At 45.9% G+C, this 13,025-nt stretch overlaps 1 protein-coding gene across 1 annotated transcript in view; it reads right to left on the bottom strand.

Moving 5' to 3' along the window:
* Nucleotides 1-2,030: 2,030 nt before the first annotated feature.
* The window catches only part of FAXDC2 (fatty acid hydroxylase domain containing 2), a 31,639-nt gene continuing 20,644 nt past the window's right edge, over nucleotides 2,031-13,025 (bottom strand). The window contains exons 6-9 of the mRNA XM_032976887.2: nucleotides 12,590-12,795; nucleotides 10,780-10,885; nucleotides 7,237-7,403; nucleotides 2,031-5,967 (exon numbers count right to left, since the gene is read on the bottom strand). Coding sequence (XP_032832778.1) covers nucleotides 5,805-5,967; nucleotides 7,237-7,403; nucleotides 10,780-10,885; nucleotides 12,590-12,795 — 642 coding nt within the window. The 3' untranslated portion in view covers nucleotides 2,031-5,804. The remainder of the gene's footprint in view (nucleotides 5,968-7,236; nucleotides 7,404-10,779; nucleotides 10,886-12,589; nucleotides 12,796-13,025) is intronic.

Here is a 13,025-nt window from a genome sequence, read left to right as displayed (position 1 = left end):
TAACACATCGGTTAGAACAGATGGGATCCCAATCTCATTTGCTATACAGTGGTCTCTCGGTTAACGATATTAATTGGTTCTACGAAAACCATCGTTAACTTAAATGACTGTTAATCGAATATAGGAAATAGATGTGAAAGGGCTTAATTTGTTCCAAGACGATCGGAAGTTTACTTTTTTCCACCCTAAAAACATAGTTTCTCATATTTAAACACGCAATTATAAGTTAACATAAGAACATCTTTAAGTATTCATAATAGAAACATGGGTAAATAATTAATAGAGCATACAAAGGTGCATACATAGAGCATAACGTTGCTTAGGGGCCGTCCATAAATGACGTCACGCACCTGGGGGGGGGGGGCGGGGGTCAGACGTGTGACGAGGGGGGGAGGGTGAGACATGTGACGTCACATCAAAATGCGCAAATTTAAATATAAACACGTTCTACTTAATTAAATAGACTTTAATAAATGTTTTCTCCTACAACAGTGCAGCGCCACATTAAATACACACAATGACAACAGTTTAAAGCGATTTGCAGCACGTTTTTTTGGGGGGGTGGGGGAGGCAGAGCTTTGTGATGTCATATTTGAGGGGGGTCTGACATTTTGTGATGCCGTGTGACGAGGGGGGGGGGTGGTCAAAAATCGTGTGACGTCATTTATGGACGGCTCCTTAGGCTAAGACAATGAATGCCTTAAGGGGTTGATGGAGAAGTTGGGTTGGGGGAAATTGTTTTTATCACTTGTCTTCTCATTCATTTTAGGGGCCATTGTTATTGATGCTATGTTTTAAGTAAAACAACGAAGTATTCAAGAGTACTGTTTTCATAAGCAACGCGCCATCAAACATTGAAAAGCTATCAGCCAGTTGCTCTCAAAACTCGTTGATTGACTTAGGTTTGCTGCCAAGTCTGCTTAAGGAGCACTCCGATTGGCCGGAATTGGTGGGTCCGCGTGATATCGTAAACAACGTAAATGTATCGTTAGTAGGAACAATGGGGTAACCCTAAGGGAGACGGATTGTGAATCGAAATGCGGATTGTTAATCGAAATACGGCAAACCGAGGGACCGCTATAGTGAACAGGACCACCCAACAGAATTAGGATTTTTTTTTCTAATTCCTTCACGATCTTGCCTCCCAAGGTTCTAGATTGCAGGGCACATAACCACTATTTGGCCCCAGAGTAAAACTTGCTAACTTCAGATTGGGTGCCACAGTGGCGAGATGTTAACTACCTCGTCTGGTGTACAGGTCATGGGTTTAATCCCAACCCTGACGCCTGCCGTATATTTGGAGTTTGCATTTTCTTCCTGTTTGTTGTATGGATTTTTTCTCCGGGTCTTCTGGTTTTCCCCTCCACATTTAGAAACATTGAGGCGATGACCCCAGGGCCGGCCCAGGACACGCTGGTGAGACTATGTCGCTCGGCTGGCCTGGGAACGCCTGGCAATTACTCCGGAACAGCTAGAGTCCTACTCAACATGCTGCCGCCGCGACCCTCACCAGGACAAGCGGATTGTGAAACAAACTTTGAGTATTTAGCTGCTATAAATTTCTACATAAGCCACTTCGTTGAGCTATAATTAAATGTGGGCCTTATTTGGTAAAATAGTTTTATTTTAAGATATCCTGAATTTGAATCCAGGTAGCCGACTTGTGATTAAACTGGGTTCTCAATTATGATTTGGCCTCCATCCGGTCAACAACGACAATACAATTCGGCAAATTTCCAATTATTAAAATGTTAAACCAATATCATGCGATGAACATTATTACTCTTGGTGGCAGGGCGAGTGAGTGCTGCCCTCAATGTTGACCAGAGGTCACTTAAAAGGGATCTCTCTCGGTGGAAGCTTTGATGTCCGTTACCCCGTGCCGTTCACTAACACCAAAGGGGGTTCAGGGCCTGCTCCTTCCCGAGAAATCCGAATGGTTGCCTTCGTCTCGTGACGTGATGCCAACATTGAGCACATTTGGGATAAAGTTTGGAGGGGGGAAAGACGACACAAATGTAAATTAAATATACTTTGCAACAATTGGGCCCTTTATTAAAACCACACACATATACGTGTAACACGTGTACAACAGCAGAAACTGGTCACGATCAGAAGTTAAACGTTAACGTTTATGGAGTACAACTTGCACCGATGTTGCGTTCAACTACGCATAATCTAAAAAACGTCAAAAGCAATTAAAGCACACAAAGAAAATTGACCATCTTCCAGAACACCACAGCTTGCCGATTAACTGATAAGTATTCTTTTTGTTAAAATACAACATGTAAAGTTTCAACCTGATCTTTGTTGCGTTAAGGCAAATAGCAGGCAATGAATTGCTTAGTTTTCGTGCACAATTCGGAAACAGATTAGAGACTTTTGACGTGTTTTGAGTGTTACAACAAAAAGTGCATTGAAGTCGTCTGTTACTAAATGCCACGTGTTTTTTAAGTGCAAAAAAATCCCAAGAAAACGTAAGTCTTGGAGTGGTAAGGTCCCAGTGCTATTGGGTTTTTTTCTTTTACACTCACTGCATTGCTCAAGTGCCATGTAAATAAAACTACAAATGCTGTTCCCTGTAAAACTCCCATTCCTAGTATATATATATTTTTAATGTTGGGTTTGATACCAATTGAAATATGAACCCACAAGGTGTCCACAAAGATATCCCAATTTGAACTCTATACGGTCCAATGTCCGAATTACATGAAAATCTAAAGTTTATGCAAAATAAGCACGAGAGGTCCATCGCAAAAATCGCGAGGCATTCGCCAAGCGGCTGGGCCTCCCAGATGTAACGATGTGCGTCGCTATTGCCATGGTGGACACGCGTAGGCTCAGAGAAGATGACACTCGTTGCAATAAAAATCTTGATATGTCCTAAGCGTGTGTAGGTGTATCAACCTCCCTCAAAAGCTGCTGTGTAATTATCCATTTGCGGAATGGTCGATCCCTTCATGAACACTCTTCGCAAGACCTGGACGGTCGTTTGTGAGTCGCAGAGTAATTATTTAGCGAGTTATTGAAGCTTCATGAATATTGCAATTCTGTTAATAAAGTGCACTACTACTACTCTACTAATTTGCTGTTAAACATAATGTGAATACACGTAGAAGAAATTGTGGAAGTCTTGTGAGCAAATTACAGACGTTTCCACGGATGACAAAAACAAGTCACGTTGAATGCAATTGAACAGAGCGGTATCACAAAAAGTAATCTTCAATTTAAGTGTAAATGTTGGATAAAACAAAAGGTATAATCTACACCAAACGATAATTGGAAGGCCTCAAATCACATTTGGCAACCATGCACACATGAAGATCTGATCATATGGCACTGCTCACAATCCATACGCTACTAAACATTTTTACTTTTCTTCATTTCAAACAGGAGCATTCAATCAATTCCACGGAATAAAAACAAGAATAAAAAGGGAAAATGTATCCTTCTAAGAAAGTACGTTTAAACATCTATAAATCACTAAAAAATGACGAGACCACATTTTGGCAAATGAACATCAATATTTACCCAAGAGAGCTCGGCAGACGTGTGACTTAAATAAACATAAAGAGACCTCCAATAAAAATGCAAGTCACCTTACAATCAAATGTATCGGTTGTTGACATATATCACCATGCATCACCAGGGATAAACATCAGAAAGCAGCTTTCCTGGGTAAAGTATCGAAAGACGTCAACAAAAGCTGGTAGTTGGACTTGTTAAAAGCGATGGTTTGGGAAGCACACGTCACCTGCCCATTGGTTTGATTTGCATGGGTTGCACATTCGATGTTACTACGCAGCAATGTTTCCGATTGTTCCAGGAGTCAGCCGTTGCTATCACGAGCCAGGAGGCCATTAGGCATAGATCTCACAATCGTTAAAACGTTTCTCATTGACGAGCGACAAGTAAATCACTTCACTCCTTCCAAAAAGATTAAACGTGTTAAATGGGTAAACTGGAAAAGTCATCTGGCCACGGCATGAAGGGAGTTAAACCCAGAGGAGATTACACCGATAAGCAGTGAAGATTATCGTGTGTAACATGCCCAGGCAGATTAATTATCTCAAAACACTGCAACCTCTTAACACACCCTCTCTCTCCAGCCAATATAATCCACAACATTGGAAATTAACCAAAAAAACTTGCGCAACAAAGAATGGTTGTGCATAAAGTATCTCAATGCATTGTGCACACACACGGGGTGCGGTGGCATATTTAGTAATTCACATCGATTTGTAAAACTGCCCAAGCCCGCCAGGCTGCAAAAGACAGCCAGGAATATGGCACAACAGAAATTTGGTTCGTGAACCTGTACATGGTATCCATTTGTGTGCCTTGGTTTGCAGCCGGGTAACTCCAGTTTCCTCCCGAGTGAAAGGCCACTTAAAAAGGAACTGGCAAAGACATTCCAAGAGGGGATTTTCCTGGAAGTCCCTTTTATCAACAAAAACGAATCGTGAAACAGTCCAGAAGTGCATTTTCATTGGCACTTCAAAAGAAAGACAATATGTAAATTTATGAACGTTTTGCTTAAGCTGCTGGCAATTTTATGACGCTGTACATACAACTTGTGGTTCGGTCCTTCAGCTGAGCTTACCATGTACTCTAGAGGTTTTCCGCCCCACGATGCCTTGCAAGCAGCTGACCAGTATTTACCGCCCTGGCATGTGCGATTTTGATGACATTAAAATGAAGCGAAATCTAAAAGTTATTACGTGAGACACACAAAGTGAGGTTAGCAAGCACCTATTAAGGGGAGCACTTAACACGATTGTTTGGAGAGTAAGGAGCCATCCATTTAGTACGTACGCATGGAGGGGGAAGGGGGGTGGGTTAACGCAAATGCGTAGCTTGCGTATGGGGGGTCTACTGACAATGTACGTACGCATAGGAAACGGGGGGGGGGGGGGGGGGTGAAGCCTCGATAATAATTTGTCTACATTGGCCTTCAAATTAATTAGATAGTCCGGCGGTGGACTATCTGTTTGCTTAAACACATTCATATTATATTCTTAGTTTTTTCGGTAAAGTCACGTTGAAGAGAAACAACAAAATAACAAAATATATATAAAACAATAAAAATTCTCACGACGTTTCGACCATAACTCAAACGGTCATCATCAGCTGTGTCGGTTTGCAAACCGACTTTACCGAAAAAACTAAGAATATGAATTACTGCAGTCACGAAAGCTTTAAATCAAAATCACATTCATATTATTAATCCTTGATCGTTTCTACGTGGATTAAATATCGGCCATTCTATAGGATTCGGGGGGGGTGGTGCGTCAAGCATACGTACGCAGGTGGGGGGGGGGGGGGTGTAAAAAGTACACGTGCGTACAGGGAGGGGGGGAGGGGTCAAGTTTTGACAGATATTTACGTACCTACTCAATGAATGGCCCCTAACTGGTGTATTGTAGTGGTTTGCACACTGTACTTCAACTCTTCTACCTCGGTTCAATTCCTGGCCATGACAAACCATTGACAAATGGGTACCTTAATCTGGCACGTACCTTCCCTAGATGAACCCGGACTTCAACGAGCATTTACTGCAACGCAGCCAAATTCAGCAACTGGGGAGACAAAATATGGCCATGCACGTCCAGCAATGCCCTGGCACTACCAGTAAACTCGTGCGTGGTGCAGACCTGAACAGGCGCTCGCTAACAGCACTTGCTCCCCCCCCCCCCCCCTGAGGAGATTTCGAGGCTCGAGAGAGAGAGGGGGGGATCGGCGGGGGTGGATCGATGGGGGCGGGGGGGGGGCGGTCGGTGGGGGGGCGGTTGGCGGGTGGGGGGTTACTCCCCCTTGCCGAGCTTGGGAGTGTCAGGGATGCTCTCGCTGAGAGGGGTGAGGCCCAGCAGCATGATGTGCCGTTCATATGCCTTGGTGCGGCGGAACGCGGCGTCGGTGCCGTGCAGCCGGTCGAGCACACCCAGCACGCCGTAGCACTGGTTAAACCTGCGGGCAGAGCACACAAATAACCCACGGACAGTGAAGTATAAAGATGTAAATGGCATGGATTGAAGCTGCGGGCAAGGGCATATAAATGACACGCACAAACAGTGAAAGAGGTGTAACCAAGCACACACGACAGCACTGGTGTAACCTGCAGGCATACCAAATAAGGCAATACCAACGAGACAAACACGATTAATTTATTGAATCCAATTGTGATTCTAAAAACGTGACAATTCCATCACATCGCGTACAAGGATGAATCTGTTACAAGTGTAATGGATGCACACTTCTTAGCCATAATAAAACCGTGACATCACGGCTGGAAACTGAGGTCAGCTCGGCTAAAAGGGGTGGTGATTTTTCAAGGATGCTGCCTTTCTTTCTAGCCAGCTCGATGGACCGATATCCAGCCATTCCACCAAAGTGGACTCCCTGGGAGATTCTTATTTTCATCACGCTTGTTTCCTGAGAAAAGCCTTACTAGCCTGAAGACTGTTTTTTCAGGAGTGCATTGCCCCATTTTCACAGGAGGGGGGTAATTTTGTTGTGTAATTCTAAATGTCATTAGACCTCCTTTGCCAGTACCAAAATTTAATAATAGGGTTTTTCCCCTTTTTTCTGGCAACAAAACTGAAACCTTTTTGCAAGGATTCATGTCTGCATTAACCACAATACCTGCAGTCAAAATGCAAAAAAAAACATATTATGATAATATATGCATTGCCCTTGAAACTGATTGGTCCACACCAAGGGACGGCTTTCTTTTGAGCCTCGACCCAAAGAAAGCCGTCCCTTGGTGTGGGCCAATCAGTTTCAAGGACAATGCATATATTATCATAGTATGTTTTTTGTTTGCATTTTGACTGCAGGTATTGTGGTTAACGCAGACATGAATCCTTGTAAAAAGGTTTCAGTTTTGTTGCCAGAAAAAAAGGGGAAAAACCCTATTATTAATTCTAAATTATTAATTTGCAGGTATTTTTTACATTGAGATGCTTTACCAAAAATAGTTACAATTTATCTTTTTATTTTTTTTACTATCGCAGGAAAATGGGAGAACCCAGAGGAAACCAATGCAGAATAGGGGGCGAAATAAACAAAAACTTAACACAACAAGGCACCCGAGCCAGGAATCTAACCCGGTCCCTTCTTTCCTGAAGGCACAAGTATTAACCACTGCGCCACGTAACTTGTGACCCACGCGAACCAGACCAGCCGTGAGTGAGTGACAGGCAGGCGGGCGGGTGATGCTAGAGGAGAGAGACTCACTTGAGGTGGTGGAAGTCATGGAACTCGGGCGAGGGCAGCAGGGGCAGGTGGTAGCCGCAGTGCGCCACACTCGTCGACAGCAGTGCCATGGTGAACCACAGCATGATGGTGGCGGCATGCGAGCCCATGAGCACCGGGCCCATCACGGGTGGCAGCATGTTGGACAGCTGCCCAACCACAAAGACAAAGACCCCTCATATAGCCTGTAACAAACTGTTGGGGCAAGTGCTGTTATAGCGAGTACTTATTAAGGCCGGCATGGCACACGAGGGGGTGGGTGGTCAGCATCTATATCTCCTCAGTAGCAAAGTTTAAACATCACACCAGGTACTCACTTGAGGCTGAGTCGACCAAGAGGAGGTCCAGGACCGGTTCAGATAATCGTCACTGGTGTTGGCCGTGAGCGGGAATCAAACTCAGGTCGCCGAGTTCGTAACATAGCACACTAACCGCTACACTACGGCTGCCCAACCACCAATACCCGCCACTAAGTGTCGGTGACATCACCACTGTGCAAGGCCAGGTACACTTTGAAGCCACGTGACAGACCCAGGTGCCATGGGTTGGCTGACTGACATGACTGGTAGATGCATAAGCTGTACCCCCTACTGTGCCAACTTGCTTCATTTTAGCCACCCGGCGCTCCGCTCGTTGTTGTGAGCGTCGCTCCTCTGCCCTCCATTGTTGCTGGAGAGCGACTGCCTCCAACTGCCCAGTAGCGTCCTTCACGAGCCTCCTCCATAGAGGCCGATCTTGACACCACTAGTACCGGTCGTTGGCAAGTGCACTCAGCTTCACATCCTCCCGTACTGCATCAGTCCATCTCTTCTCCAGCCCATGTCGTGCCCGTTTAGCCCCCTCTATGTGGCCAAACAAAGCTGCTTGGGCATGCGTGCTACATTACCGAGCCAACGCAGCCTTGCCTGCAAGAGGAGTTCAGTGATGGGAATGTGTTCAGATCTTTCAAGGATGTGAGACCCTCACACAATCCAGCCTGGTTAAACCCAAGATTGATCGGAGGCATACCAGCCTGAATGTTTCTAACCGGCACAGATGTTCCATGAGAGGGGTCTACGTTTCACAGGCATAGAGGAGGGCATGACTGTAGCCGAGAAGACCCAAAGCTTCGTGCGGAGCGACAGACCAGGTAGCTTCCATACAGCATTGTGCAGCCAATAACAAAAATAATACCGCCCGACTGATTCAGAGTGAGACCTCTGCTGTCAAACCGAAGCTGGTCATAAGCACACTGCCCAGGTATGGGAAACTCTCCAATCTCTCCAAAACTACTCCATCACCAATGGGGAGCTGAGGGGGTGGAGTGTTTGGTGGCACGAAATACCCAGGCAGGTGCTTAGTTTTGGTGGGGCTGATGGTAAGACCCCACCTCTTAGTGGCACACTTCAGGTTCAGCAGCAGCGCCTCCAACTCCTCTTCAGTGAACAGCAATCACCAGATCATGATCATATGTAAAATGGTTGGCCAATAGGGAGCCATCCCTCGACTGCACCTGGGCATCGATCAGCCTCCCGTTGTATCTATACCAGATGGAAATTCCTCCGGTACAGCCATAGAAAACTTCTTGAACCACGTGGTCAAAGATAATGTTAAATAATGTGGGAGGCTAAAGGACATCCCTGTTGCACCCTAAGGTGAACAGGGAATGGCTCTGACTCCTGGCCACGGAGCTTTAACTGGGCCTGCCCACCATCATGAAGGGCCTTAATGATTGTGAGCAGTCAGGGACTCTGAAAGCAGGAAGAACTGCCACAGCCCTGGCCTGTTGATGGTATAATAGACCTTGACCAGGTCAATCACACACACACACACATGCACACACACAAAGCTAATTTGTTTAACCAGATGAGAGAACTCGAGAGACAAGGAGTCTCACCGTTTGCAAGAATGACCTGGGGGGGGGTCACCAACAATGACAAAAGAAAATCAAATATGGCACATAAATTAATAAAATAATCCGTGTAAAAACAACTGTCACATGAGAAACCGAAAAAACATTGCACAAGCATAAATTAAAATTTAACAATCAATTCCCTGCACACACATGGCAAAAACACACACAAACACACACGTCAAAGATCCCCCAAATAGCCTTTCACGTAGCCAACCATGGTAATTAGAGGAGTGGGGAAGGACAACAAACTAAACACAAAAATCAGTCGCAAAGAAATGTTTCTGTTGTGAGCGATCACCTATTAAGGCCAGCTCTACACACATATACACACATTCACACACCTGTGCACGAAAAAACATGCACTCACGATACACATATGCAGCCAAACACACATGTATGCACATCTACACAAGATAACATCCACAATCGTAAACAAAGATCCCCTAAAAACCTTACAAACTGTAAAGATAAAGATCCGTGTAGTGAGCGATTCTGACGGGCAGCAAGATGCACGAGGATGTGTGGCCCGCACCAGGCCTGGCCACCTTTGTCTCCCCAGTGCCGATGTTAACACATCATACCGGGTACTCAATTAAAGCCGAATCAACCTACGGGAGGCCCGGACCAAATTCCGATTCTCATCTGTTAGCGCCATGGCTGGAAATTTAACGCAAGCCGTTATGTTCATAGTGCAGTGGGAACCACAAAGACACAGCTCACCACTTCATCATGCACAGTTACACAAATAAACAAACGAACGTACGTGAACACACACAAACACAACTTGAATGTGCAAGTCATGAATAAGGTACTTGAATGTACTGTCAGTAACGCTTTTCACTGGCTATTATAAAGTTACAAAAACGTGTGGCGTTATAGGCTTGTTTAGTGCTTCACACAAGGCTTAAGTGCAGTGTACAAGTTTATCACTGTTAGTACAATGAACCCTGCATCAATATACAACCACCACCCCATAAATCACAGACAAACATTTGTGTTGACTCGTGTGGTCATGGGGGGGGGGGGCGGGGATAGATGGAACCCAAAAAGCCAACAGATCTTACATCATAGATCTGTACTTGGGCTGTATGTCACGGGCTATTCAACACCAAACTTGCAGCTTTCTTCGTGAATAATAACCTTTAAAATCGCAATTGGCAGTTTGGTCAATTGTGGCGCAATGTTAACAACAGGAGCCCGTGGGTTCGATCCCGACCCTGATGCCTGTATATTTGGAGTTTGCACGTTCTCCCCGTGGTCGCGTGAATGTTTCTCCGGGTCCTCCAGTTTTTCCCTCCACATTTAGAATCAACGTCACGCGTTTAGGGTATTTGGCTGCTACACATTTCCACGCGATAAGCCACTTTGTTGAGCTATCATTTGTGACGGTCGGGTTGCTTCTGAAAAAGAGCTGTATAGCTTAGTGGGCCTTACCTGCTTAAAAATAATCACTTGAATGTGTGGTCGCCCTCATCCAGCAGTGGAGTGACAAAAGGGCTGGAGATGCACGGGCACCACGTTGTGCGTGTAAACGAACGGCGCAAACTTTTGAACAAGAGGTCTAAGAGACTGCCGCACGAGCCACCTGCACCTGATGCTTGCTCGGGTTGGGGGGGTGGGGAGCAACTCACAAAGTGCTCGAGAGGGTGTGCGTAGAGGGACACGAGGCCGATGGGCGCCGTCCATTCGTGGTGCTGCTTGTGGAATCGCTTGTAGAGCGCCGGGTGATGGAAGAGCCTATTTGTAAGCCAAAGGCAGCAGCAGCAGCAGCCGGCAGCAATCAGTATTCATCACCACCACCGCCACCATGTTCTTCTTCTTTCGTGTGACTGCTGCTGATGATGTAGACGTAGAGCAACAACTAAACAAGCTACACATTCGCAGGTGGTCAAACCGGATAATCGCGTCGGGAAGGAGCGGAGTATATCATCGCCTACTTCGTATTTGTGGATCGGGGCATTGCGTCGTTATACGTTGTACGGTCTGTTCTGAGTCTATGGGCAGTGTTGAGTCGTTACACGTTGTACGGTGTGTTCTGAGTCTATGGGCAGTGTTGAGTCGTTACACGTTGTACGGTGTGTTCTGAGTCTATGGGCAGTGTTAAGTCGTTACACGTTGTACGGTGTGTTCTGGATGCCCGCAGTTGTACCACTATTACTGGAGAGTTTTTAATATTCTTATTTGTGCATCAAGTATCCGCATCTGTAGCCATGTGTTGTGCGGTGGATGCGGTTTGGGGTGGACCATGGCGCTTCGTGGAAGATCAAACGGAGTGGTGGAGGTGGCGACAGTCAAGTAGCCATTGAGTAGTGGTGCAAGCGGTGCAAATGCACGAGGGCCCAACAGTCGGAACGTCTCAGTTGTCGTGCTACCAAGAGGTTTTATTTTGGGTGCAATTGTGAACAAGAGCCATATCAGACAATAGTGATCATTGGTTCACTACAGCTCAAATACTTAATTGCTACAAGGCGTGTGGTGAAGTTAGGAGATATCCATGTGTGCTCGGCATTGGAAGGCCTAAATCAGTGATTTCACCGACAATGTGTTCAGGGAGGCAGTTCCATATCCGGAGAGCAGAGTGAAACGGCGTCTTTCATATGGGGGGTGGAACCCTGGCCTGAAGGTCTGTGGGGGGGCAGTGGTTGGTGTGCATGATGTACCAGTGACTGTGGCAGCAGTGACTTGTTGACAGTGATGCAGGCTGGGGATGGTGAGTTGTGTGCAGGTTGGGGGATATTGGAAAGCGATAGCGCCCCAATTTAAATCCATGCACCAGTACCCATGCCAAACCGCATGACGCCACTGGTTGGTGACATCACCAGAGTACCCGTGGCCAAAGCTTTGTGGATTCAGCAGGCTACGGTGATTGACCGATGTCCCTGACAATGCAAGTAACAAAAACTAATAAGCAAGTGTGTGTACAGGGCACACCAGTTTCTGATGGATTATTTATATAACAGACCGATTTCTAAAAGCAGCTTTAAACATGTTGACTGGACTTTTTAACACGTAGGCTTTCGCGACCAATATTAATAAAAATAAAGGTTATTAATTGGAAATGTTGTGGGTTTACTCTCCAATACACCGGTGTGCTGAACTAGTAACTAATTGCCACGTTTTGTTTATGTGACAAACCTTACTAAGTGACTGTGTTAGGTGGTGGTGGGTTTAACGAAACATATTTTACGCGATCCAACCCCAAAAAACCTTTATTATAGATTGGCCTTTGGTAAAATATTTTAAACAAGAGACTAAACAGTGACACGAATCTTAGACAGACCCTTCAGAATAATAAACAGACTGATCCTTACTCCTTGATGGGAGTTTTCGTACGACAAGATGGAAAAACTGAGCCCCTTAAGAGCGAGCGACCAGGCCACTCACTTGTGTGAGTAGTAGAACATCACCTTCCCCACGCACTAGAGCAAACAGACCGCTCACCTGTGCGAGTAGTAGAACATCACCTCCTCGATGAGGCCAAACACCAGCAGCTCGAGCAGCACCCAATGGAACGTGGGCAGCTCAGGCCCACAAGTGCCACCGCGCCACAGCGAGATCACGTACGCGATCAGCACCATGGGGAAGGAGATGAACAGCTGATTGGCCAGCACCGTGAAAATGGCGTTCCTCAGCTTTGCCGGGTCAACCTGCGGGGAGACGCGGAGAGGGGGCGAGGTATTCCGAATCGTGAGGAATGAAGCTAATTATAAGCCTATCACTTGGCAATACTGAATTGGCAGTGGTGAATAAATATCCACCGCAGTGAACGTCAAAGATCCCTTGCCTGCGACACCATTCAAATTTGACAAATTACGAACGACAGTCCGGCCTCTTATAACGCGGTAGTAGTTGTGTTCCTGAGAACCACTGCGTTAGG

This window comes from Petromyzon marinus, chromosome 61, assembly GCF_048934315.1.
Source record: "Petromyzon marinus isolate PM22_M1 ecotype Great Lakes invasive population chromosome 61, UKy_Petmar_22M1.pri1.0, whole genome shotgun sequence".
NCBI classification, from domain to species: Eukaryota; Metazoa; Chordata; class Hyperoartia; order Petromyzontiformes; family Petromyzontidae; genus Petromyzon; species Petromyzon marinus.
Note: the sequence above shows the minus strand (reverse complement) of the source record. Positions and strands in the feature narration are given on the sequence as shown.